This window comes from Paroedura picta, chromosome 6, assembly GCF_049243985.1.
Source record: "Paroedura picta isolate Pp20150507F chromosome 6, Ppicta_v3.0, whole genome shotgun sequence".
In the NCBI taxonomy this organism is placed as follows: domain Eukaryota; kingdom Metazoa; phylum Chordata; class Lepidosauria; order Squamata; family Gekkonidae; genus Paroedura; species Paroedura picta.
Genome location: NC_135374.1, coordinates 27,722,933 through 27,750,422, shown reverse-complemented (window position 1 = coordinate 27,750,422; position 27,490 = coordinate 27,722,933). Strand labels below are relative to the sequence as shown.

The window sequence follows — 27,490 nt, the reverse complement described above, 5'->3', positions numbered from 1 at the left end:
CAGGACGAGTCAGTAAATCACTATTTTGAAGCTGAAAATAACAGAACATTCTGATTGTTCTCATTTCCCATCTATGACATTTCTCTTGTGTTCCTGCAAGCAAAACGGGCCACCTCCAGTTCCTCAACTGGCAGATGTCCTACTCCTTGAAACACACCCAAAAATATGTTCAGGCTTTCCCTGAAACTCATGTGATTATGTTCCAATTAAAAAAAGAAAAGAAAAAAAGGACTTGCTGATGACTCCGTATGCTTGTGTGGCAGCAAAGCAGCAGCAGAAGAGCATTTATACCCTGCTTGTCTTTACTTTAAGGAGTCTCATAGTGGTTTACAATCACCATCCTCTCCCCACGGCAAGCTCCTCATGAGATAGGTGGAGCTGAGAGACTTCTGAGAGAACTGTCACTGGGCAGGCTGTATGTAGAGGAATGGGGAATCAAACCCGGTTCTCCAGATTAGAGTCCATCACTCTTAACAACTACTCAGGGGTAGTCAACCTGTGGTCCTCCAGATGTCCATGGACTAAAATTCCCATAAGCCCCATGGGAATTGTAGTCCATGAACATCTGGAGGACCACAGGTTGACTACCCCTGAACTACATAATATTGGCTTCAGCGGTTGAAAGCCATGTAAGTTAATGCTTACATGTCATCATTTCAATAGGAATTAAACATATATAACTTCTTTTTTGCATGCTATAGCTTCCAAGTTAGCGGTTGATTATTTCACTGTTTGAGTAGCAGTGCGGTCTCTTTGGATAATTTATGGCTATTGAAAGGGTTATGTTGGTGGGAAGATGTTCATTAGGTGCTTTTAATCGTTCACACTTAATTGCTTTTAATACTTGGTGCAGTGTTGAAGACTGGCAGTTGGGTTTCATTCCCCTCTCATCCACATGCAGCCAGCTGGGTGACCTTGGGCTCATCACAGCACTGATAAAGCTGTTCTGACCGAGCAGTAATATCAGGGCTCTCTCAGCCTCACCCACCTCACAGGGTGTCTGTTGTGGGGAGAGGAAAGGAAAGGTGAATGTAAGCCACTTTGAGACTCCTTCGGGTAGAGAAAAGCAAGGTATAAAAACCAACTCTTCCTCTTCTTCTTCATTCCACAGATGCACTTTCAATGCACTTTAGAAGTAGATTTTCCTGTATCACACAGGAAAATCCAGCTGCGTGTGTGCTGGCAACTAGGAATCTGAAATATCCTCCTTTTTTCACCTTCTGATTCTTATCTGAAGCTCATAGGAAATCATGGGAAGCATCTTTGGGGAGAGGAGATTTACAAATTTTGATTGCCTGAATTGTTTCTGCCCAGCACAATAAAGGGGGTCCAAAAAGAGCAAACAGTATCAACCCAACCACCACCACCATCTTAGCTCTTCCATTGGCTTTGTAAAGGCAGGTACCTAGAGCACAAATGAATAGCCTACCTTTGAAGAGGGGTTGAGGCAGCTCATCAGCACTTCTGCTCAGACACCACACTGCAGACAACCTCACTGCCCATGACCTATGCTTCCTTCCTGAATTTACAGGATGCAGAATCCTTGCTCAGAGACTATTTTGCCAGAGCTCTAGAAACCCTGTTCCCATAGCCCCCATTTCCTGTAGAATCTTAGTCACTGAATGTGTATGTATGTGTGTTGGGGGTAATAGTCAGTGGTGAGGAACATACAAAGAAGTCCTTTATCAGTACAAAGAAATGTGTTGATTCTTAGTTGGTTTTAGGGAGGCCTGTGAACCAAACCAAGGGATTAGATTTTCAGTTGGCAGTGAACATGTGAAGCTGTTGTAAGATGAATCAGGCCATTGGCCTATCAGGGTTGGTATTGTCTATTCTGGCAGTAGCTCTCCAGGAATTCACACAGAGGTCTCTTGCATTGCCAGCTGCTTGATCTGCTTAAGTGGAGATGCCAAGGACTAACCATGACACTTGTTGGTAAAGTGGGTGCTCAGGTGCTGAGGCAATGCCCATCCAAGATCTACGCCCTGCATTTTTTTATTGCCTGAATTTCAAATCTAAACTTCAAGACCCAAGATTAGGAGGTTTAACTTCTAAAGCCTGAGCTGATTTGCCAGAATCCACATCATGCCTGGAGATCTTCCAGAATTATATTTGATCTCCAGACTACAGAGGTCAGTTCCCCTGGAGATAATAGCTACTTGGGGGTGGGGGGGTGGACAGTTTGTACCAGGATGGTGCTAGTTGGTGTGGGGAGAGGGGAGGGTGTGTTCATATACAAATCATGCATGTTCTTTTACAGGGCAATGTGATGCTAGTGTTTGGCGCCCAATGCCTAATACTGAGACTTAGTATACCTGTCCATAAAATCAAGGTGAAATTCCTTTCATCTAAGGCTGGTTCACACAAGCTGGAGAATGAGGTGGTAGACTGTTGAGATGTTAGAATAAGATTCCCCACTTTGGACTGCAGGAGATGGATTGTGGCTTTCGCTGTTCCTTGACATTAAAAAAATAATGCCCCTCCTTACAAATAGAAAAGTAGCACATCTCCCCTCTCTTGTTTGCTGTATTGTCTTGTTACAGGAGAGTGCTCCACACTATTAATTCCTGTGATGCACCACATACCGTCTGAAGTAGTGAAATCCCTCCTGCCCCCTTCACCTCATTCCGCTGAAGACATGAGTTGGGCCTGTCATTAGAAACAAAGGCTGGGATCCCACATGCTGTTCTGTTGGCTGCTGTCCTACTAATTAGAACTGCCTTGAATTCCTTGGATTCGTAGGCCTTGTTCCACTGAGATTCAGCGTCTCCTGATTTGACCCACACTTTTTAGTGAGCTGAGACACTGTGTGTCTCTGTTTTCATACTGGCATTGTGAAGACAAAGTTCTTAACAGCCATGTTGGTCCTCACAATTCAAAAACAAACCTTTTAGTGGGACCGATCAAATTGTCTCCGTTCGGTTGGTCCCAAGAAGAGTTATTACATGGAGTATATTCTTGGTTTTGGATTGTGAGGGCAGGCTGGCAGTAATTATTACCCCTCTGCCTCATGAAGAGGGACAGCCTTGCCACTAGGTGGCTACCTAGGACAGCACTTGGTAAGGATCCGTGCCTTTTGGGTAGAGCAGCACGCAGCCACAAAGAAGGTAGTGAGGGGACAGAGGTGAAGAATCCCACATTTATTCTAGGAACTGATGCAATAAAGAATGGGGATGAGTCCAACAAGGCATAAGCCTGGGATCCCAGCAGAAATGGACAGTTGACAGTTTAATTAGGTATCAATAAACCAAAAGGTGAAGCAGGCAAAGAGATCTTTTTTTTAATGGAGGGGGAGAAAAGAAACTTGCTTCTTTCTTTCCCTCCCGCTGCCTCTTTCTTTCTCACTTCCCCACCAAACAGCAGTCATTTTGTAGGGAATGCTGTACATGTGGAATCTTGTGGTACAGCCTGATCTCATCTTGGAAGGTAAGTACAATGGGTACTTGGCTGGTAAACCAGAAAGGAAGACTCTGGAGAAATGGCCAATGGCAGACCACCTCTGCTTTATCACTTGCCTTGAAAAACTATAGGGTCACCATAGGTTGGCTGCGATTTGATGGCACACACACATGCACACGGAATGCTATATCTATTGATGTTATTTATTGACATTACTCGTAGTGTGCACGTCTCACTGGGATTCAAGGAGGATTACACAGAGATGACACAATCAACAGGATCAGCATTCAGTCAACAATTACATACTGTTATGGAACAAACCTGAAATTTCAAAAACAGAACTGAGGCAAAGCAAATAGTTAACACGACACATTAAATTATGCAAAACTACATAGTAGGATTGAACTTGACATAGGGATGCCAGTATCCAGGTGGGGTCTGGGGAACCCCTGAAATTACAGCTCATCTCCAGCCTAAAGAGATCAGTTCCCCTGGAGAAAACAGCTGCTTTGGAGGGTGAACTCTATAGCATTATATTCCACTGAGGTTGCTCCACCTGCAGAGTCTCCAGATATTTCCCAACACAGTGCTGGCAACCAGCAACTTTCAGCAAATTATACAGAATTATATAGACCAGTGGTCCCCACCCCCCGGGCAGCAGCCCGGTGCCGGGCCGCGAAGGCCTTGGCGCTGGGCCTCGGCTCCCTTTTCCCGCACCCCCACAGTGAGAAGCTCGCCAGGCTGCGAGCAAATCAGCCGCCGAAGTGGCCGATCAGCTTGCGGCCCGGCAAGCTTCTTGCTTTGGGAGGGGGCGGGAAGAGAAGTTTGCCAGGCCGCAAGCTAATCGGCCGCTTCGGCGGCCGATTTCCTTGCGGCCTGGAGGGACGGAGAGGGGGAGCCGCAGCCACCGGCATGCCGGCGGTGCAAACGCGCACGTGCAGACTTGCTGCACATGCGCGTTTGCGTCCAGCGGGGGCACAAACACGCACGGCAAGTCCGCGCATGTGCGTTTGCGCCAGGGCTGCCGCGCACGCGCGGGGCCCCGGGTCGCTCTCTCCCCGCACCCCGGCACAGCGGTCCGCAGCCTGACAAAGGTTGCGGACCTCTGGTATAGACAATAGTCCCTAATAATTGATCCAAGTAACTTTGTGAATCACTTTGTCCCTTGCTGCCCTGTGTGGTCACAGAGTACATCCAGCGGCCATATTGGTGCATGCTACAGAAGCAGCTGTCCAGAGACAAATTCAGGGTCTGATTGGGAAACCTGGTAATACCCAGGACTATATGACATTTTGCCTGAATTTAGCCAGGGGTATGAGACCCAAATTGGGTCAAGCCAGCAGATCACCGTTTGTTTTTTCAGTTGCTTATTTCACCTGGGGTGGGTGGTTGTATTTTGTACAGCTTTGCATCCCTACTTTGATGACATATGAATAATAAATAAGAGGGGGACTCCAGGCAAGAATCCAGGAGGCAAAGGTATCCCTTTCTCCATATTTCACTCATGGCACCCAAGGTCCCAGATGAACTCTTGCCATGGTCAGGTCAGCTGTGTTTCTATTTGCTCAAGAAAATACAGAGAATTCTGCTTCCAGGCTCTTGTGTGTCCACAATCCACCAGTCGCTCTGACCAGACGTCACCCCCTATTCCAGGATTGAAATCTCTCTACAAAAACGCTTCAATAAATTGAAACGATTGTTGTCTTTTTGCCTCTCCGAAAGCTTCATTTAGTCTCTCCACCAAAATCCAATTTCACAAACCAGGTAATAAGCTGATGTGTTTGGAATAAAGCCTGCGATGGAGCTCAGGAGGGCTGTCTTTTTGTTTGACTTGCTGCGTGTTCGCCGTGATGAGAAATGGCAGCAATGGCAAGGCAGCTGGGCAGAGGCTCCAGGACCCCACCAGGTGACTTCCCATCAAGGGGGAAGCATCTGAAATAAAGCAGAAGGGCAGGCAAGTGTGTGCATGTGCAGATACTGGAATATAGGGACTTGCTGCCGGCTGAGGGGAAATTTAACAAAACAACCCTGAGTGTGCTTGTTGAAAAACATTCAAAGAATCTCTCTGCAGGTATTTCATTGCTATTGAGAACAAGCACACACCCATTTCTGGAGAGGGGTGCTGTATGAATTGAACTTTAAATGAATAAAACCTGCCAGCCATGTGATGCATCCTAGTGGTTCACCCTGTGTGCACATTCCTTGTCTCAGTTGAACTGGGCATTGCATGGATTTTCCGTGCCCATACAACTTCCATTCATGTGAACCAGAACCATGGGAAATCAATGTTTTGGTTCATCACAATGGAAGCTGTTCCTCATGGGAAATCCACATGCTACTGAACTTGTACAAGATGCTAACTGTGCATATCGGGTATATTGGGAGGACTCGTGCATATTGGTGGCTGTCAGGTCCCCAGTTTGCTTGACTGGAACATAATGTAATGTCTGCAGAGGCCTATGCTCAGTATGGAATAGGGGAGGGCCCTTTGTTCCAAACTTGTGAATGAGCTAAAGTTCAGCCATCTCCATTGCAATCTCTCCTTGAAGCTTCTCTGTTCGAGGACTGCCAGTCTGAAGTCAGCAATGCAATGACCTGGAAGACTGAAATGTTCTCTCACTGGTTTTTGAGGGTTGTGGTTTTTACAGCTGATGTCCACAGAGAGCCAGTTTGGTGTAGTGGTTAGGAGTGCGGACTTATAATCTGGCATGCCGGGTTCGATTCTGCGCTCCCCCACATGCAACCAGCTGGGTGACCTTGGGCTCGCCACGGCACTGATAAAACTGTTCTGACCGGGCAGTGATATCAGGGCTCTCTCAGCCTCACCTACCCCACAGGGTGTCTGTTGTGGGGAGAGGAATGGGAAGGCGACTGTAAGCCGCTTTGAGCCTCCTTCGGGTAGGGAAAAGCGGCATATAAGAACCAACTCTTCTTCTTCTTCTGTTCTTTTGCATAGGGACTCTATCCAGTGTAGCACATGGAAGGGCATTGCTTGCATTTGACAGCATATATAGTTTTGGAAGAGAAGCCAGTGAACAAAACTGAGACGGTATTGCCAGGGTTGTTAAATCTGGTAATTGTGTTGTCAGAGTGAATATGGGGAAACAGCTGGTACCTTGGTTTGTTGCAGGCCCTGGTCCCAGAGTCTGTGTTAGGAAGTGAGTTGTTGGGCAAGAAATGATTTGCTTCCTGATGCCTGTGAGACTAGAGATGCCAGTACCCAGGCGGGACCTGGGGGATCCCATGGAATAATAGCCCTAGCAACAGAGATCAGTTCCCCTGGAGAAAAGGGCTGCTTTGGAGGGTTGACCCCATAATATTATACACGAGTTCCCCCTCCCCCACCTCAAATCTCACCCACTTCTGGCTCCACCTCCAAACTCTCCAGTTATTTCCCAACCCAGAGCTGGCAACCCTACATATCACTGTCCAATGTATGTTGTAGGTAGTTAATGATTGCACTGAACTCATCTGAGCTCTGTAAATGAAGGGATTTTTTGTCTGTCCTGAATCTACTGCTGATAAAGTATATTTAATGGTCCTGATTTCTAGTGGTAATGAAAAGGAGCAGCTGTTCTATTTTCCCACCCATGTATAATTGTATAAACCTGTATCCTGCCCCCTCACAGCCATTCCCCCCCCCCCCGACTAAAAACGAATATCACCACCCGGCTTCTCAAACTTTACTTGTAAAGCAGTGACTAGTCCAAGCTACATGGATTTGTTGCTTTGTCCCACCACATCTGTGTTTAAATCAGGCCTTACTGTTGGTTTGAAGGGCTTTGCTTCTGTTTATTTTATGGCTGATTTATTATTTGGGAGGGGCAGTGTGTTTTCCAGTGTGCATGCGGTGTTTTTAATTTCTGAATTCAACGAACCTTGAGCACTAGACCAGCGGGATAAAATATTTCCAATGGGGCCGGCACAACTTTGGTTGATGCACCGCTTGCCATGGCTCCCAACTCCATGCAGACCCTGGCATGACTACCACCACCCACTTGGATCTCATGGCTTATCCCTACCCAGCCCCATCGGAATACCACTGAGGGGCTGCAGAGCCCTACCGCTAACAGAAGCCGGCTTGCGCGTTGCTGCAGACTAGCGTGTCAACTTGTTCCTAATCCACCAGAAGGCACAGAGCAGCACACTCCAACTGATAGTCACAGAGATGCTTTTCGAAAAGACACGCAGCACAAAGGGGAAGGGGGGCTTTCAAGAGCAATCGCCTTAAGTTCTTACAACAAAGGAAGGACAAGAAGCCGACCCCATGGTTCTAGAACGCCATCCGCATTTCCTCTCCGGAGCTCAGTGGCTGGCTGTCCCGTTCTGTGTTATTCCGCTTCTTCTGTTGATCTATCCCTGACAACCAGCTGCTGCCACAGCAGCCTCCTTCAGCAGGGGCCCATTTCCATAGTCAGCAGGACGATGCGGATAAACCCTAATCCCAAACAATATGTTAAACCTACTCTGATAAATCTCATGTAGCCAGATTGATTCCCTTGCTAACAATGGCCCGTCTCCTCCCACCGAACTCAGGGCAAGCGTCTTTGCATGCATTACTGTCTCTCTGGAAGGGCTTTGGCAGCGAGATGTCTGGTGGATTTTTTATAACAATTTGTCGCCCGTTCTGCTGCCTTCCCGAGGCTGAACGCTAAGCGTCGACCGCTGTGATACGGTTTGGCATCCCTCATCTCATCCAACATGTAGGAAGTTTGTATTTATTTAAACTTATTATAATTTGAAAAGAATCGGTATGGGTTCTTTATCACAGTTGCCTGCAGCACGGCAGTGCCTGGACTTGTCTGTAAGGTAACCAGATTGTCTCTAGCAGTGTGGGAGAAGCCAGCATGGTGTAGTACAGGCTTTTGTGAAACCCTGGGATTTCTTGATGACCCTGGGATGGTTTCCTTAATGAGAGGGAGTTAATTAATTTTTAATATATTTTTAAAATTTGTTAAACCCACCTCCCCCGATAGGAACCTGCAGCTGGCTCCCATCAGGTGACCCAAAATGTCCAATGATGGGCCTGGAGGGGGTGGGAAGGGAAGGGGTTATGGGTAGTTGAGTACACAGCTGTGCTTCCCAGTCATATTCTGTATGATTGTACCATTTCTGGGGTTTCCTGAAGGTTGAAGAATATTTCAGGGGTTTCTCAATATTAAAAAAGTTGAGAAGGCAGGTGTAGTGGTTAGAGAGTCAGACTAGAGTCTGGAAGATCCAGGTATGAATCCCTACTCTGCCATGGATTGCTAGGTGACCTTGAGCCAGTAATAATCTCTTAGCCTAACCTAGCTCAAAAGCTTATTACGAAGATAAAATGGAGGAGGTTGGAAGTCATTTTGGGTCCCTGTTTGGAAGAAAGGCAGGTATAAACAAAAAAAAATAAAAATAATGAATTGTGCAGAATTTTTGGAGGGCTTGTCATCAAGCCATAACTGACTTATAGGGGCCGTATAAGATTTTCAGGCAAGAGCTGTTCAGAGGTAGTTTGCTGTTGACTCTGCATAGCAACTCTTGGGGCCTTTTCGCACAGGGATCTTTGTTGCAAATTGTTTGCGGAATGAAAAATCGCCATTTAAAATAGTGGAATTCGTCGTTATGCATACCTGCCTTTGTAGTGGAATCAGTTGCGTTTTTTAGCGTTTCCCACAGGCTTCCGGTCTCGGCAGAAATCGCTAGAAAGGAAGCGCTATTGCCAAGCTCGTCCCGCCCCTGGCCGTCAAGCAGCCAATGGGCAGCCGTTAGCATGCTCCCAAACAGCCCCTTTCCCTTTAAGAAAGGTTTTTAAAAAAAAAACGACCCATAGCAACGAATCTAGGTAGATTCGTTGCTACGGAGAGACCCATCCAGCTGCCTAATGTGAGCTGTCGTTTGATTGTATGATCGTTTGCACGCTGCCTCGAGTGATAAAAAAAAAATCCCCCCCCCTCTCACGGGCCCGATTTTCGGCTGAATTTATTTGTAAAAAATAAAGGGACTTTATTTCAGCAAACGGGCTTTTCAGTGGTTTGTGCTTAGTGACTAAAGGTGAAGGACTGAAGCCAGGGAAGCCTCTAAACAGAAAGAGGCTCGCCGGTGCGTTTATCCCCGCTCGCTCGGAGAAAAAAAAATGGTGATCGCTTCGCCGGAAGTTTGGAGGAGAGAGCCAGGGGGAGGGACTTTGAAGAACCAGCAACAATGGTAACGCACAGGTCTTTAGCGCTACTGTTGCAGATTGGTTGCAGGAGTGTATCGCTATCCGGAGGGTGAATCCACTTTTCTGGATTCCCCTGAAAGCGCCACAACGAAGCGCTTTTTGCAGATTGGTTTCAGGATTGTTGCAGATTGTCTACGACGTCGTGGGTTATGGCAAATTAGTAGCGTTTCCAAATAGCAACCATTGTGCTACTTTGAAGCCGTGCGAAATGGCCCTTGAATTCCTTGGTGGTCTTCCATATGAATACTAGCCAGAACCAATGAGCCTGGGCTATCCAAATCAGAGTAATGCAGAATTACGCCCTTCTAAAGTCCATTGAAGTTGGTGGGTTTGGAAGGTGTTACTTTTCTTAGGTTGATTCAGACAAGTAGCTGTGTTAGTCCAAAATGGAACCTTTAAAACCAACCAACCAACCAAGAAGAAGAAGAGTTGGTTCTTATATGCCACTTTTTCTCTACCAGGAGTCTCAAAGTAGCTTACAATCACCTTCCCTTTCCCCTTCCCAGAACAGACACCCTGTGAGGTAGGTGAGTCTGAGAGAACCCTGATATTACTGCTTGGTCAGAACAGCTTTATTAGTGTCGTGGCAAGCCCAAGGTCACCCAGCTGGCTGCATGTGGGGGGAGTGGGGAATCAAACCTGGCTCACTAGGTTAGAAGAATGGATTCTTATATGCCACTTTTCTCTACCTAAAGGAGTCTCAAAGCATCTTACAATTGCCTTCCCTTTCCTCTCTCCACAACAGACACCCTGTGAGGTGGGTGAGGCTGAGAGAGCCCTGATATCACTGCTTGGTCAGCTTTATCAGTGCTGCGGCAAACCCAAGGTCACTGCATGTGGGGGAGTGGGGAATCAAACCCGTTTTACCAGATTAGAATAATTGTTTCTTATATGCCACTTTTCTCTACCAAAAGGAGTCTCAAAGTATCTTACAATTGCCTTTCCTTTCCTCTCCCTGTCAGGTAGGTGGGGCTAAGAGAGTCCTGATATTACTGCTCAGTCCAAACAGCTTTTTCAGTCCTGTGGCAAGCCCAAGGTCACCCAGCTGTCTGCATGTAGGGGAGCAGGGAATCTAACCCGGCTCACCAGCTTAGAGTTCCGCGCTCCTAACCACTACACCAAGCTGGCTCTCACTACACCAAGTTGTATTCAAGACACTAGGCTTGAACGACTTGCGCAGTGTTGTTTTCCAAAGCTAGCACCACTCCAGTAAGATTCCACTTGCTAGATCAGTGCTGCTCCTCAGTGCCCACCAATGCGGCTCCCCAGCTCTCTCCGCCATTCCTGTGCTTTGTCAATAGAAGTGCTATTCTAAAGCCCCTTTTCTGCTGAAGTGTTCGACTTGTTCCCAAACATGTCAGTTGAAAATATTCTTATCTAGACTTGAGTGATTCCACAGAGAGCAATAACTATACAAATCCCCAGACTGTTTGCAAAGCTGTAGTAAGAGACTCAGTCATTTATACAGATCAGAGGAACCACGTGACAATCAGAAGTGAACAAGGAAAGCCATAGAAGGATCCCGTCCAGTGCAATCCACAATTATCCTGATTCAACTGTGTTAAGTGAATGTATGTGCAACCTCCCCCCCTCCCCCCAGCAGCACCCTTTCCTGGCTTGAATTTGGCACCGTAACAACCTATGATGCCATTAAAGTCAATAGGAACTTTGAGGTATAGTCACCCAATTTGCAGTGTTGCTGCGGTAACCTCTCCTCAACAGAACCCCCAAATTGCAAAAAGATTGGACCAGGTGTTCCAATTCTACAGGCACCCAAAGAGGGCACCCCATCCAGCCTCCATTGTTTCCTGTGGAGAGGGAAAAAAGACTGTTTTTATCTTTTGTTCCTCGCAATTGAAAACAGTGGAGGTCAGATGGCGCAACCCCCTTAGGATGCTTGTAGAATTGGACCCCAATGCCCGAACTTTTTGAAACCTGGGGATTCCTCTGAGGAAACAGTCCTGAAGCTACACTGCAAATTTGGTGCCTTTACCTCAAACCCAGCCCCAGTTTTTGTTTTGTTTTGTTTTTTGCCATCGAGTCGCAGCTGACCCAGTCCCTTGCGTGGTTTTCAAGGTAAGAGATGTTCAGACGTGGCTTGCCGTGGCCTGCCTCTGCATTGCCAGCCTGGACATCCCTGGTGGTCTCCCATCCAACTACTAACCAGGGTGTCAGAGATCAGATGAGATCAGGCTAGCCCCTGCCAGAGATTGTAATTGTAATTGTTTGTGATTGTAGTCCATGAACATCTGGAGGACCACAGGTTGACTACCCCTGGTTTAGGGAGTGGGAAAAATCACCATCACCCTTACAATATGTCTCTCCCAAGCAACTTTCCTCTGATGCAGCGAAATATTAGATACCACCCTAAGTTTGGAGAAGACCCCTCAAGTGCTTCCTCCCCTATTTTATGTGTCTGCAAGGGGAGGAAATAGATGCTGCCGAACACATCAAGGGAGTGCAATACTTGACACCACTTCACGGCCTCCCGTCAGCTTCTCTGAGGAAAGGGGGCTGTGAGGGAACCGGTGAGGCCTTGGCAGCAGAGAGTGCCTACGGAATTACGGGAGCAGAAAGAGCTGCTGCCAAACTCTGGCGTGGGCATGAATTATGCATCTCTTCTTTAAAGAGAGGTCAGCCTCATCAATAATGGACAGAAGGCTCTCAGCTCGGCTCTGCCTTCGGCACGCATCTCCCAACACCAGTGAACTCATGAAATCTGCATGGGCCTCCTCAAGGTGTCGGAGGGCTGGCAGAGATGGAGGCCGCAGGGAGGGCAGGCAACCGGACCAAGCTGCTGCAGAGGCCTCTCTCTGTTCACCCAGGCTCTGAATGGGGGCTGTACGGATGTGTACACATCTGATGAGACGCTTCCTGGCACGAGCTCACAGAGGCACACGTGCCTGTAATGCCATTTGCTTTTGGCTCCTGGGATTTGGTTGCATTTGTTGTAGGGCTGTCTACGCTGCTACTAAATAACAAGCTGCTTCCATGTCCACAAACTAGCATGCTCTACTGTGCCAAAAAGGAGTGGTCAGTGCTGTGGATTGGCTTAAAAGAACATGCGGGGGGAGGGGGGAGGCCTATGGTCTGCCACTGTTGTCCTAATCCTTAACAGCAACATTCATGAAGAAGAGGGCCTGTGTAGCCGGTCACTCAGCAAGTCAAAGGCTGAAGCCTTCCACCAACCTCAGTAGCCTTCCACCAACTTAAATGGCTTTTCCTTCGGTGGAAGAAACGCTTAGACCAGTGGTCCCCAACCCGCGGGCCGTGGCCCGGTGCCGGGCCGCGAAGGCCTTGGCGCCGGGCCGCGGCTCCTTCTTCCCTCCCCCCCCGAAGCGAGAAGCTTGCCAGGCCGCGAGCAAATTGGCCGCCAAAGCGGCCGATTAGCTCGCGGCCCGGCAAGCTTCTCGCTTCGGGAGGGGAGGGAAGAGAAGCTTGCCGAGCCTCAAGCTAATCGGCCGCTTTAGTGGCCGATTTACTGGCGGCCCGGAGGGGCCGGGAGGGGGAGCCGCGGCCGCCGGCATGGCGGCGGCGGAAACGCACGTGCGTGGACTGCCGCGCAGGCGCGTTTGCGCCCCTGCCGGAAGCAAACGCATGTGTGCGGCAGTCCGCACATGCGCGTTTGCACTGGGGCTGCCGCGCGTGCACGGACCCCCGGGCTGCCCTCTCCCACAACTACGCCACAGCGGTCCGCGGTGGGAGAAAGCTTGCAGACCGCTGGCTTAGACAGATTGGTGGATTCCTAGGCTGGAGAAAGTGATAGGCTGGATTGCCATGTCAGGCTTGGGGAAATTCTTGGAGCTTTGGGAGCAGTGCCTGGAGGGGATGGCATTTGGGGAAGGAAGGGGATGCATCAGGGATTTGAGTTCCCTCTCCCAAGTGGGCATTTCTTCCAGCAGAATGCATCTCTGCTGCCTAGAGATCAGTTAGTACAAATATTTAGAACAAATAGTACAAACATTATTTATGGTCATTCAGACCAATATTTAAATGTACGTTTAAAATATCAGATTAGTATAGAAAAAATATTTAAATACAAAAAATGTTTATTAAATTAACAGCTATAAACCCAGTTGTGATTTAAAGACATCATTAAAAAACCATTACCAAAATATCAAGTCATTAGGGTGTTTGGTTAGGTCGGGGGGGGGCACACTTTCTGTCCTAAATATATACTATGCAATTTTGTAGCAGCATCACAAACTTTAGCAGTGCCGGGGGTTACTTGTCTGTTTTCATCTTGTAGAGGTTTCTGAACTTTTCCCTTTGATGGAAGTCTTGGGTGTCTATGCAGAATTGGCTGAATTAAACATGGCAAATAGAACAACATAAGAGAAATAGAACAACATAATAGAACTCTGATAACATGGCAAATAGAACAACATAAGAGAACATGTGAAGCCGTATTTGAGAAGGGGAACTATGTTGTTCTGTTGCAGAAAAACAAATGACAGCCTGCTGGCTTCTTAAGGAAGAACACATTTTTGTATTTCGGCCTGTGTTTCAGCAGACTGGGTCCCAGTGCTTCAGACATGCAAGGTGACAGATAAATATGAGGTCAAGGGGAACAATTGTATCTGCTGATCCGTCAAGCAGACAGGACAAAAACAGCAAAGGTGAGGGAGATCAAAAGATAGGACAGCAAAGCTCAATTGACACATAATAATCCTTCTGGCCAAGTTATTGTGAAGGAAATCGAACCACAACAATTTATTATTATTATTATTATTATTATGATTTTTATTATGATTATTATTATTATTATTATTATTATTATTATTATTATTATTATTTAAGAGCCTATCATCTCTCTTTCTCTCTCTGTCTGTCTATCTATCCATCTATCATATATCTATCTTTTTGATTTAGTTTCCCTACCACCCCTCTACTTTAACAGTCTCAGGGCAGTTCACAGTAGGATAAACCAATCAATAAAACAATCAGAATTACATAAAAATATTAAATTACAGTTAATGATCAGCAATTAACAAAGCCCCCCCCCCCCCAGCCATCCACCATCTGGCCTGCAGAGTTGGTAGTGTGTGCCAGCAAAGAAAGGAAAGGACGGAAACAGAGAGGAGAGATGATGGAGTCCACAGGTTCAACTCAAGGATGCCGCCGCCATTTTGAAGTAATTAAAAATATTAACACAATTTGAAAATGTTCCAAGGACCTGACTCTGATCAGACCTGTAGGACAGTAGGCTGAGGCACTCTTGTTCCCACAACTGCTCCCAACCTTTTCAAGCGTGAAAAGGGCCGCTTTTATACAGACCCTCTGCAAGATCCTGAGCCTTTCCTTTGGCAGGCCTCTGTGTGCCCTCCCAACATCTCAGACCATTTTTGTGGTCTACAGCCTATGAGTCACTCTCTTAAGTATGATCTGCAATCATTATTAATGCAGGAAAGAATAAGCATTAGAGAGGCTCTTTTAATTCAAATGGGCACTGGCCAACGCAACTGTGCATTTGCACTGTAAACAGATTTAAAGCAAGGACAGCTTTTAAGCTTGGTGTGTGAAATTGCCCTCACGTTTGCACGTGGCCATTCCATATATAGTGCAATGATGTACATCAGGGATTCCCAAGCAGGGTTCCAGGGAAACCAGGCGTTACACGAGAGCTCCCCTGGGGTTATGCAGCCAGAAGTTTGGATGGCTGCTGACATCACTGGATGTCCATGGATCCCCCTTCCCGTGTTGCTCTACAATCTCTTTCTCCACAATGGAAATGGTAAATGATGGATATCTTACTTCTTTGTCGGCATCTCTGAAGGGGCACGTCACCACTTCCAGCGTTCCTTGGAGCCTGAAAAGTGTTTCAGGGGTTCCTCCATGGTCAAAAGTTTGAAAAATATGGATGAAGACCTACAAAAGGAATGGAAGTGGTCAGATGTGGCCTTCCATCTGTCACACGGACATGACAAAAATATTTAAAACGTAGTACCCATTCTAAACCTTGGCTGCATTTAGGTTGAATCTTGGCTTAGGATCCTGCCTTGCAAAAGGGAGACAGGCTGTACCCAACTATCTAACTATCTATCTATCTATCTATCTATCTATCTATCTATCTATCTATCTATCTATCTATCTATCTATCTATCTATCTATCTATCTATTATATTTATATACCACCCTCCCCGGGGGCTCAGGGCGGTTTACATAAGAACAATCTATAAACACGATTCAGACACGATGAGCGACTGGAGTTTTTTTCTTGCTCTGTGCTGAAAAGGAGGGTGAGGGGAGCATGCTCGGATGACAAACAAGCCGCACCTGTGACCTGTGCAACACACTGGAATTTAATTCCGGTTTAGCATGGTGCCTGAATGCAGCCACCTAATGTACCATTGAACAAAACCAGGTTTGAGCTATTTATTTTGATGCCGGTGACAAAACTATATGAATCTATGGCTCATAAACCGACTTTCTGTCTTTCTCCACCCCTACCCCAGTGCCTGGCGATTTTACCCTGCTTCTAGGGATGTAAGACATTCAGCCAGACCAGCCACCCATGCATCCCTGGATTGCAATTCCTTCTCCACAATTTGCATTAAAGGTAAGCCAAGGAGATTTTGTGCGGAACAAGACACCAGAGTCTTATATCCGAGGGGAGCCTCATGCAGCTGAGGAAAATACCATTGCTAGTGGCATAAAACCGTATGCTGCAAACCCTGATTTATTACATACTAGATATTAAGCCCGCTGTGGCCAAAATACAGCGGGCCCTAGCATGGTGGGTGGGTGGAGGGATGGGGCGAAGGAAGGAGGAAAGGGAGAAAGAGAGACAGAGAGAAAGGGAGGAAGAAAGGGAGGAAGACAGAGACAGAAGAAGAGGGAGAGAAACAGGTAGCGAGAAAGAGGCAGATGGAAGAGAGGGAGAAAGGGAAAAACAACGGGAATGCTGGGAGGAAGGCAGGAACAGAGTAAGGTAGGTGGCCTGGAAAAGGACTTTGCGGCCTACTGCCAGGCCCATAGGCAGGCGAGGCTGCCCCAGGGCCCAGCAGAAGGTTCGGGACGGCGGGGGCGGGCTTTGTGGCCTTCTGCCAGGCCCAAGGGCATGTGAGCCTGCCCGAGGGCCCGGCAGAAGGTTCCCTGGGCGAGGGGAAGGCGGCCGGAAGACTTACCGCTGGGGAAGGCTTCTTCCTCTGAGTGGTGACTCTCTGGCCGGCCCAGGCAAGGCTGGGCCTAGCAGCCAATGGAGGGCCCAATACTCCATTGAGGACCCAATACTCCATTGATACTCGGAGGGCCCAATCAGGAGCCGCTTCACGGCTCCTGATTGGGCCCTCCAAGTTTTTATCCCGGACAGAGCCTGCCCTATCTCCTCCCCTTTAGCCCTTACTCCTTTATTTAATCCGCTCCGCAGGAGCGGTTAAAGATAGCTGGATCAGGGGGGGGGGGTAGAGAATGTGGATGAAAAAGAAGCATGTTCCCTTCCTCCCTGCACAGTTTGTCTGGCCAGAAACCGACCCACTGAGCCACTCACTAAAGCTCATGCCCCGTGAAAGAAGATGCGGTAGGTGTGATGGAACACTTTGACCTACCAATCGCGAATAACAACACAGGTCTAAGACTATTTTCACTCCATCTTTGCTAGCTCTGTACAATTAAGTCTCAAGAAAATGTTTTCTGCACAGAATCACAGGCTCATGGAGGAAGGCATGCAGTGTCAGACCTGGGCTTGTTGATTTAATTCCTTAAAATGGTTAAATCTCACCTTTCGCCACCGCACCGAGGCAGCCCCAAACATTAATAATTGCTACAAACATGCAACGCTCAAGACAATAAACTCAAATAGAGAAACTGCAAGCAACACAGAGCAGAAGGAGTGACAGTGCATACTAATGCGCCAAGCTCTCAGGCAGGTATCGGATGCTCTTTGGAACAGACTAGTCTTTGCCTACTTTTGGAAGGCCAATTAAAAAAGGAGCCAATAAAACCTCCCTGGGGGTGGTCTGCCTCCTTGTCTGCCAGATAAAATGTAATTGTCCTCAAGTCTGAATTCATTCTTCAAAGATCATCTCTTTCCTCAGAGTTTCTAGATGCTAGGTCTTCGCTGGCAGAGGCTCATGGGAATGGTAGTTCATGGACATCTGGAGGGCCACAGTTTGCTCACCCCTGCTCTAAGTGGTGAGGCGTATTTTCAGCTAATTACATAACCCACAGCTTGCTTCCCCCCACCCCCATCAAGTCACAGCTGACCTAAGGCAACCTCACAGGGATTTCAAGGCACAAGACATTCCAGGGTGGTTTGCCGCTGCCTACTTCTCCATCACAAACCTGGTTTCCTTGGCGGTCTCCCATCCAAATGTGAGCCTATCGAGCTTCCGGGAAATGACAACATGGAGTTGGCCCAGGTGATCCAGGTCAGGGGAAGGCGGTTAGGATTTTTCAGTTCTAAATTTACTAAAAGTACCATCCCTTTCTGGCCTTCTAAATCAAGGGAAGACATACCATATAGGTTAGATGGAGTACAGCTTTCAGCAGTGTGTAAGAATAGATGAAGGAGGGGTCCACAAAGGGATTCTTGGTTTAGGTTTTGGAATTTTCACCTGTGAGTTATAGAAAAGCAATATGTTATCACTGTGACCTGAATAGTTCAGGCTGGCCTAATCTTGTCAGACCATAGAAGCTAAGCAGTGTCAGCCCTGGTCAGTATCTAGAAGGCAGAGGACCAAAGAATACAAGGGTCATCGGCAGTGCAAACCACCTTGGAAGATTCCTTGCCCTGCAAAGCCCACCAGGGTTCACCATAATTCAGCTGCAACTTGATAGCTAATAATAATATTATCACAATTAATTGTTTTAAAAGGACCTGAGTAGCTGTAGCATGTCGAACTGACAGCTGTGATCTCTGTTTGCTTAATGTTTGTGTCTCCTAAAATGGGACTGACAGCAGGATCCTGTGCATTTCTGCTCAGACAGAAGCTGTGCTGAGTTTTATGACTCTTGCAGTACAATCCTATGCAGAACAAAATTTGAGTCCAATAGCACCTTTAAGACTAACAAGGATTTATTCAAGGCGTGAACTTCCGAGCTGACCCTCAGACAATGGAACAAGGAATCCTATGCAGAATTCCTCTGGTCCATTGATGGCCCTTGGACTGGACTAATGCTGCATGAGATCACACTGATGCTCGCCCGTAAGCATAGTTAGGATCATAGTGTTACCTCCTAATGATCAGAAGAAGAGACAGAAACCTGAAAGACAGCTGCCCTGGAGCACTGTGTTCACACTAACAAAAAAAAATCTTTAAAGGCTGCTGATTGCCAGATTCTCCTTGTTTTGTAATTGTAAAGCAGCCCATAATCCTGTTCTCCACGATTTTGCCTTCTAACCAAGGACTCGCTTTAATCTACTCTTATGACTTGTGCCGCTGAAAACAACACATGCACACAATTATCATGTTGGCCACAGGAGCACTTAAGGTAAAGAGCAGGGTTCTGTTTGAAGGCTGACTCTGAAAGTTTCAATTATGAAACTTCACTGTATATGTCTCTATAGAAAAGGGAAGCGGAAGATGGATGGGTGAAATTAAATGGAGACATGCATAATTGGAAATCGGCTCAAGAATCTTACCCGCAGCATATTGAAGGCATCCATCATGCGGCCATTGAACGTTGTTAGAGGCACTGAGAAAAGGAAGGTGCCACGAGTACTGGCAAAATAGGAGGCTGGAGGCAAGAAGCTTGGGCAGGGGAGGGGGGACGATATTGGAAACAAATGGGCAGCGACTCATTTCTGGGCCTTCTAGCTCAGGAGTAGTCAACCTGTGGTCCTCCAGATGTTCATGGACTACAATTCCCATGAGCCCCTGCCAGCATTTGCTGGCAGGGACTCATGGGAATTGTAGTCCATGAACATCTGGAGGACCACAGGTTGACTACCCCTGTTCTAGCTTACAGAGTCTATCTTGGGGTTGCGCTTCAGAGCGCATGACACAAAAGAAAAATGAGTTGCCCCACCCTTGATTAAATGCTCTGTGGAGCTGATGGTCCAACTTTGGTGGTCTGCCCACATCACAGGTCAGAGCAATGGCTTGGGCTGGCATGAGAAGGCGGCCACACAAGTGCAGACACTGGGCTGGAGCCAGTGCAACGTTTCTGCTTGTGCTGCAATTCTTATGCAAAGGGCGAGGCAAGAAACAGACCGCAGTGCCCACTTCCGTGAAGTCAAACATGTTGTATCCCTCGCCTCATTTCTCCTTGAACAACCAATTACTGAGTATTACATAGTACACGGAGGAAAGGGCTAGATGGTGCATGAGACCTTGTGCAAGGAGGTCTGCACCAAGTCTGCTTATGCGTCCGGTTGTACCTTGCTGGGCCCACGTTACTGGGTGTACATTGCTAAGGGTGACCTTGAAACAGCCCATGAAAACAGTAAGGTGGGGCATGCAACATATTAACATGTGTAAAACATAGTTCTCCAACCATTCCACTATGCAGTTGGAAACCTCCCCCCAGATAAGGGAGTCTTCCTCCAGTTCAAGCAGCTCTTTTCCCAAAAGAGTAGCCACTTAAGTCAGGATACACTGTAAATCTGCCCCCCCCCCCATCTAAAATTACCAATGATGGACCTAAAGGGGGTGGGAAGGGGAGGAGCCCCAGGTGGGCATGGACACAGCTGTGTTTCCCAACCGTATTCTGTACCATTGCACAACTTCTGGGCTTTCTCAAAGCCTGAAGGGGTTCCTCAATGGTAAAAGAGTTGAGAAAGGCAGTCTTAGACTGTAAGCATTTTAAAGAAAAGCAGGTGCAGAACTGCTAGTAAGAAAGAAGAGGCATTTTTCTTACAAATCTGATTATACTCTAGAAATGGAAAGGCAAAAGGGGTAGAATTTACAATCTGAAAAATTCATGTGCAGCCATTTATGCATTCCCTTTATAAAAGTATCTTTCCTCAGTCAACAAGGTGGTTCTTGGGGTGCCTTATGATTAAAATCAAATCCAAATCTGTGTGAATGTGATGTTCAAAGTAATTAAGAATTGAGAACAAGGGGATATAACAAGGGCAGCTCCAAAATATGACTCTGTCCCAGTGACAATGTAGTATAGCAGTTAGTGTGTCACTCTAAGATAGGGGTGGGCAAACTGTGGTTTTCCAGATGTACATGGACTAGAATTCCCATGGGCTATCCTTGGGAATTGTAGTCCACTGACATCTGGACAGCCACAGTTCGGACACTCCTGTTCTAGAATCTAGGGGACCCAGATTCACATTCCTTCTCTGCCGTGGTGATCTTTGGCAAGTCAGTCTCTCCACCTAGCCTTCATCACAGGGTTGTTGTTAAAATAAAATGGAAGAGATGAGAATGACATAAGCCGCGTTGAGTGCCCTCTGGGGAAAAAGATGCGGTGTCAGTGAATTAATGCAGTGTTTGCTGGCAGGGAATTGTAGTCCATTAACATCTGGAGGACCACAGGTTGACTACCCCTGAATTAGTGAATAATAACCAATAATAGGAAAAGAATTTAGACAGTAGCTGCATATAATGACAGAAACAGCAAGCTGGCCAGAGGTATCTCTGGTCCTGAATAATTTGGTCTGCCTTCCCTAAAATGCTGTTCCGGGTAGCAATCTGAAAGTAGGGTAGTAATCGAGGTGGAACATGGGAAGGTCCAGATTCAAGATATAAAAATCACTCATTGTAAGTAATTCTTGGGGAATGCAAATGAAAACTGGTTTTTTAAATTCTGTCTGTAAAGGAGGAGAAACAGAACTGAACATACAGAAGGAAGTAAAATTTAAAAAGACCATAAAACTGTAGGCAGAAGAGGCAGCATCTGTACCTGTTTGCTGTGCCAGGACATGTGGAGGAGGCCATTAAGAAGAAACAATTCATCTGTGCTCGGGTACCTTTAGTTGCCCAAGCATTTATGGTAACCAGCAAAGCACAACTGCTCCAGCTAAATTAATCCCTTATAAACAACTCCAAATGCCTAGGTTGTCTCTTCATCATCCCCAGCCTTCAGCATAAAATGAAGAATGCCACAAACGAGTTCAACAGGGGAATATCCTGTGTTCCTCAGCCACCAGCGCCTGCAGGCGGGGCTTTTGATCCGTTTGGTTTGCTGGCAACTGAGCTGGACAGCTATTGGACAGCTTTGCAACTGGACAGTAACTGGGGTGGTGGAGACTTTTTATCTTTAGGATGCTCTAGAATGCTTTGGGCTGATCCTGCGGTGAGTAGGGGGTTGGACTAGATGGCCTGTATGGACCCTTCCAACTCTATGATTCTGTGATCTTGGCTTCTGAACCATCAATGAAATCGGGGGCCCTCCACAAGTTAACGATGTGCAAGGAAAGCTCCCCCTCTCCCACCAACCTTCTGTAAAGAAAAACCATAGTGCAAGTAAAAACTTGACGTCCAAGGCATATGCTCAGAAATGCATAGCATGGATGTGTTTGGAAAGGGGGGTGCCATGTCCTTCCGCAGTGCATGCCACTGAATGATGGATGAGCTTGCAAGCCAAAGTGCAGGTTAGAGTGAGTTACCAAATATATTTAGTCCACCAGCCCAGTGTGAATTGTTCATTCTAAGCTCCACGCTCACTATGCTAGAAAGTCATCATTTGCACATACATATCATGCCCACACGTTCCTTTAAACACAAACCGGCACACACCTAACGTATATTCACGTAGACTGACATTTTGGAAGGTCCCCAGATCAGCCACAATCACTTCCTCCCCACTAACACAACACTGTCCTGGGGAAATTCTGCACTGCTTGAAAATAATGGCTCCAAACAGATGCTATTTAGGAAAGCCCCCTAGAACAGTGGTAGTCAAACTGCGGCCCTCCAGATGTCCATGCTGGCAGGGGCTTCTGGGAATTGTAGTCCATGGACATCTGGAGGGCCGCAGTTTGACTACCCCTGCCCTAGAAGATGCTCCAAGCCAGTTATGTAACGCCTCTGGCTACAACACAACAGAGACTTCAACATTAAGCGCAGGTTTTTCAGCCGTCCCCAGCCATCTTACCCTGGAACAGGATTGTCGTCTTCTGTGTCTAGCAGTTCTAATGGACTCTGGCATTGTGGACTTGACTTCTGGATGTATTAAAGGGATCGATAATTCTGGACGCCATTGGAATGCTTATAAATAATCTGATTCCAGTTATGCAGCTCCTTGGAGGGAACCGAAGGGGCGCAGGTGAACCCCTTGCTCAGAAAACTCTTTTCCGCAAATATGCCGAGACGAGGAATATGACTGCAGCAGGATATCAAGGCCTGCTCATTTCAATCTGCGTGCCTCTATATAGATATAACCACAGTCCTTTAAACAGTTGGAACAGGAAATAGTTTATCATCATTATGTGGCATGAATGTATCATCCTGCTTCTCTCCATAATTAATCTGGAAAACTGTTTTGAACACAACTGTCTTCTCTGCATCACTATTAGCTGCTTCTAGTAATGAGACGCAACATTTCATTGTTCAGATGTCTTTTGTTCCTGATGTATTTAAACACACACAATCATTTCTCTCGTAGCCCTGCCAGCTGTGGACTTCTCCCTGTAGCCTTTCATTTATTTTTTTTTAATCATCCCCTACACTTCCTGGTGCCTAATTTACATCTGTTGTTTTCCAACCTTCTGTTTCTATTATGTCTCTTTGCCTTTGCATTGCTTACTGTTTCCTAGCAGAACATTTCAGGTTTGCAGTTCACCATTCTTATCTCCGTTTCTTCATCATTCCATCTCTCTGTTTTTTTAAACATGCGCGTTAAGTGCTACGCTCTCTGAAAATGGCCTTGCTCCCATTTTTTTTACACGCCCCATCCTTTTTACATGGCTGGATAAAAACACAGCATTTATAATTGATATGAGGTCTGCTGCCAATACGTGGCTTTGATGAAATGTCACTGCAGATGTTGCCAGGGGACCCCTAATGAAATGCTGGCGAGAAGACCAATGGCACGAATGTCAGATAATGAGGGCTGGCTTCAGAGCGACCCACAGAGGAGCCGGACATGTGATGCTGCAGCACAAAAGGCCAGAGCCATTCTAGGTAGATTGGATCCGATGGCATTGTTCCCCATGCACTTTGCTTAGGATGCTTTCTTCTCCTGTGGGGTTTGTTTCCTCGGCCGCTCGCAGTCCTGGGAGAAGAAGAACCAGGTTTTTAAAGGTGTTCTTACACACACAGTGTGGCAGAGGAAGTGAGCACTGCAGTGGAGGAAAGCCTGAGCAGGGTCCAGACTGAAGTCAGAGGGGACAAGTGTCATAGAATCTAAGCCGTCATCTCCCAAAATTGACTGGTAATCCTATGCCTCACTGCATACTGCCGTGGCTCTGTGTTTGTTCTTATAGGCACTGCACTTCCAGAAGCATGCTGCCAAATTGGAAAAGATTTAGAGCGCAAGAAAACGAGCCGTCTGAGGAGAGGCTTGAGAGAAGCACATACCTCTAGCGAAAAGAAAATGATGAATGGAACACAGTGACAGGTTCATCAAAGCATGCTACAACAAGAAGAGTTGTTTTTTTATACCCTGATTATCTCCACCCAAAGGAGCCTCAAAGTGGCTTACGATTGCCTTCCCTTCCTCTCCCTTCAACAGATGCCCTGTGAGGTAGGTGGGGCTGAGAGAGCTCTAAGAGAACTGTAACTCAGCTCTCTCAGCCTCACCTATCTCACAGGGTGTATTTTTGCAGGGAGAGGAAGGCAATCGTAAGCCGCTTTGAGGGTCCTTTGGATAGTGAAAAGCAGGGTACAAAAAAAACAGCTCTTCTTTTTCTTCTTCGGTTAATGGGAGTTGTTCTCTCTGTCTCTGTCTCTCTCTGTCTCTAGGTCCCCAGAGGAAGCTCAGTTACTACTTGACAGGTAGGAATGTGGAAGAAGGCCCAGGAGGAAGTGCCAAACATATGCACCCATCCCCTGAGGAGAGTCTCCGAGGACACAAACCTGCAGCAGATGCCAGGGAGACCAGGGGGGTAAAAATTAGGCAGACTTGCTCCCCTCCCCCTCAGCTGCCGGTGTCAAGGCATGTCCTTTGTTGTGACAGATCACTGGTGAGTTGTAGCAAGAAAGCTGATCAGGTTGCTCCCTGCCTTTCATGTAACTTTCTTGTTTGCACAGAGATATGAAAGTTCAGCAGTTTGGCTACTGGTTTTTGTTTTTTTTGGGGGGGGGGCATCAGGACACATGTATCTTTTCACATTTGCACGTTTGGTGAGCCTTTTCCTAGACTGGAAGAGTCAGTGATGGTAAAAGGTACACCAGATGCATTTTTCTTTTGTGTGGGCATTAAAGAACACTCTAAACTTTCAGATGAAAGAAGCAGTCCAGCGTAGGAGAACTGCTAAAAATAATTGGCCCAGTGGCTCTGTTCTCCAGGTGAAAGGTCAACTTGATTTAGATGTCATAACCAAACTAGAATCAGGACTACTGACAGAAGGTGATTAGGGGCGCAAAATTCTGGTATCGCAGAAGTCTGGGCCCCCTGGTGCCTCTAAAGCTGCCTTTCTTGATATTTTTACCATTGGAAAACCCCTGAAACATTCCCCAGAAGTGGCGAGATTGTGCAGAATATGGTTGGGAAGCATAGCTGTGTGCATGCCCACCCGGGACCCCTCCCCTTCCCACTCCTTCAAGACCCCTCCCTGTAGAAGAAGGGCATATGGAAGCTCAGCCTTTAACCAGGTGAACACCCCTCATGAACTCTGGTTTGTTTGTGCTTCAGTGGCAAAGCAAGGACATTTTCGGTTAGTTCACTGGCTGTGCTGAAAATGCACTCTGTATGATGCCAAGTAAATCACTCTGTTTGAATTTTTCCATAATGGCAACTAGGCATTTGTTGGGAGGGAATAAAAGAAGCACTCTGAAATCCCAAGTATTCGTGTGTTTATGTTCTGGCTGGGTTTAAGTAGTTTGTCAAGAGGTTTTATGCTGTTTTGTGATTGTATCAAGTTTTATTTTGTAAGCCACTATGAGCTGGTTCTCTGGGAAAGTGGCATGTAAGTCTTCAAAGCAAACACGTCATGTATCTAATTCTGAACACGGCCCTAGAATAGGACCGTGTACAAAGAGGTAGGATTTTTTCATCAAATCCAACGGAATCTCTACGCTTTCAGAAAAAAAAAGAGTTTTAACATAAAGAATATGAACTGAAGTGACGTTTGTGCTTGCAAATATGTTGTTTGAACACAGCCAGTCTCACCCCATAATGCTGCAAGATCAGGACCAACATTTTGCGGGTTGTTTAGCAACCACAATTAACATTGCCTAGAAGACTGAGAGAAGGCTAGAAAAAATGTGGCTGGATGTGGCTGGAAGAAAAAGAAAAATAGTGGAGGAAAATCCCACTTTCTACTCTTAAGACAGGCTGAGTGAGCCGGCTGCTGGCTGCAGCTGGGGCAGGGAGGAGCCTACAAGGACAAGGGAAAGATGACAAAAACCCAACCCAAATGCAAATGAAGCAAGGAGGCAGTGGATGCCCATGTGAGGGAGGGTGGTGGGCAGGCGGCAGGGGCTGTAGGGTCATTAGAGAAGAAGGAGCGAGTGGCAGTGGGGGCAGCTGAGCAAGTAAAGCAATGGGGAAGGGAGGAAGAAGCCAGGAGAGTAAGGGAGGCAGCAGGGAAGGAAGCAGCCAGCAGTGATGCAGTGAGGAAAGGAAAAGACAGCAGGGAAGACAGGCAGAGAAGCAATAAACCAGGACAGAGGAGCCCAGGGCGAAAAGCAGGAGGCAGAAAGAAGCAGCAAGAGGAAAGAAGGACCCATGGTAGGCAGGGGGATTCCTTTCCCTGTAAGTTCATCACAAGTCCACATTTGAAAATAAATGAACTTCTGTGAAAAGGGGCAGGAGTAGCCGGTGCCCTGTACCGGTTGGCACAGGGTCTGAGACATAATTCTGCCAAATGAGTCATTTAAGCCTCATCTACCTGAGCTGATGCAAAGCTAGCTCAAAGCAAGGCCCCTGAGTTCATTGAAACAAACTTCCAAATCAAAGCGCATAGGGTTACGGCTTCATTTTACCACCCAAATAATTCCAGAATATTTCATTATGGAGGCCAGTTCCCCAGAGAGTTCTGTGCAAGTGGCTGCTTCAAGTTGCTGGTGGTTTGAAGCGGACAATTAATTCTGTGCTGGTTTTGCTACAGACATATATTCCTGCAAGTACCAAGCTTTCAAAAACTAAAATGCCATGTCCACGTAGCATTCTGTTGAGCCTACAGTTTCTTGTGCTTTACTAAAGCAACCACGGTCAGTGCTAAACTGCAAAGGATTGGATTCAGGATTTTTTTCCCCCTTTGCATGGACAAAATATGTTGAGAGCTTGTCACTTCATGGGAAATGAAAAGCTACAGATGCCAATGAGCAAATGCTGGGAAGCTACATGGTTCTTCTTGGGTGCATCTGTGCCTTTATCACCCGTGTAACTCACTTCCTGCTTTGTTCTGGAAGGTAGGGAGATGCCCGGGCACTGGAAGCTCTCTGCAGCATGCTGAGGAGACGTAACCTACTCACCACACTCCTGATTGCTTTGCCATGGGGCCTTCTCCTCACTTTGTGGCACCAGTACCCAACCACCCGCTACCTCAGTCTTCTGAGAAGTAAGTGCACAGACCTGGCCTTGTGAAACTCCCCCACAGCTTCTCCCTAATGGTGTAGTTGAGGGGAATCTGAAGACAACAATGCAAGATGCTAATGGTGGAATAATTACATAATACACTTTCACCCTGGTTTTCTTCCAAGTCGTTCAAAGTGACTTGCAGTGGTCCGTCCCCCCACTCATCGATCTTCTATGCCAGGGGTAGTCAAACTGCGGCCCTCCAGATGTCCATGGACTACAATTCCCATGAGCCCCTGCCAGCATTTGCTGGCAGGGGCTCATGGGAATTGTAGTCCATGGACATCTGGAGGGCCGCAGTTTGACGACCCCTGTTCT

The 27,490-nt window shown here is 47.0% G+C and overlaps 1 protein-coding gene and 1 long non-coding RNA gene across 10 annotated transcripts in view; one reads left to right on the top strand and one right to left on the bottom strand.

The window, feature by feature from the left end:
• The window catches only part of LOC143839631 (galactosylgalactosylxylosylprotein 3-beta-glucuronosyltransferase 1-like), a 70,106-nt gene that overhangs the window by 24,382 nt on the left and 18,234 nt on the right, over positions 1 to 27,490 (top strand). For 4 of the 9 annotated variants that reach the window (XM_077341913.1, XM_077341908.1, XM_077341910.1 and 1 more), the window contains 3 exons: positions 16,051 to 16,154; positions 24,394 to 24,614; positions 27,011 to 27,155. In XM_077341913.1, coding sequence (XP_077198028.1) covers positions 24,468 to 24,614; positions 27,011 to 27,155 — 292 coding nt within the window. In that variant the 5' untranslated portion in view covers positions 16,051 to 16,154; positions 24,394 to 24,467. Of the gene's footprint in view, positions 1 to 16,050; positions 16,155 to 21,307; positions 21,482 to 24,393; positions 24,615 to 27,006; positions 27,156 to 27,490 lie in introns of those variants that run through there. The other 5 variants (XM_077341909.1, XM_077341912.1, XM_077341915.1 and 2 more) reach the window with 4 other exon arrangements.
• Positions 13,300 to 21,839, bottom strand: LOC143839633 (uncharacterized). Its single transcript, XR_013231805.1, has 3 exons — positions 21,392 to 21,839; positions 15,350 to 15,463; positions 13,300 to 13,898 (listed from the first exon to the last, which is right to left on the bottom strand). It is a non-coding gene; the product is annotated as an uncharacterized LOC143839633 (long non-coding RNA).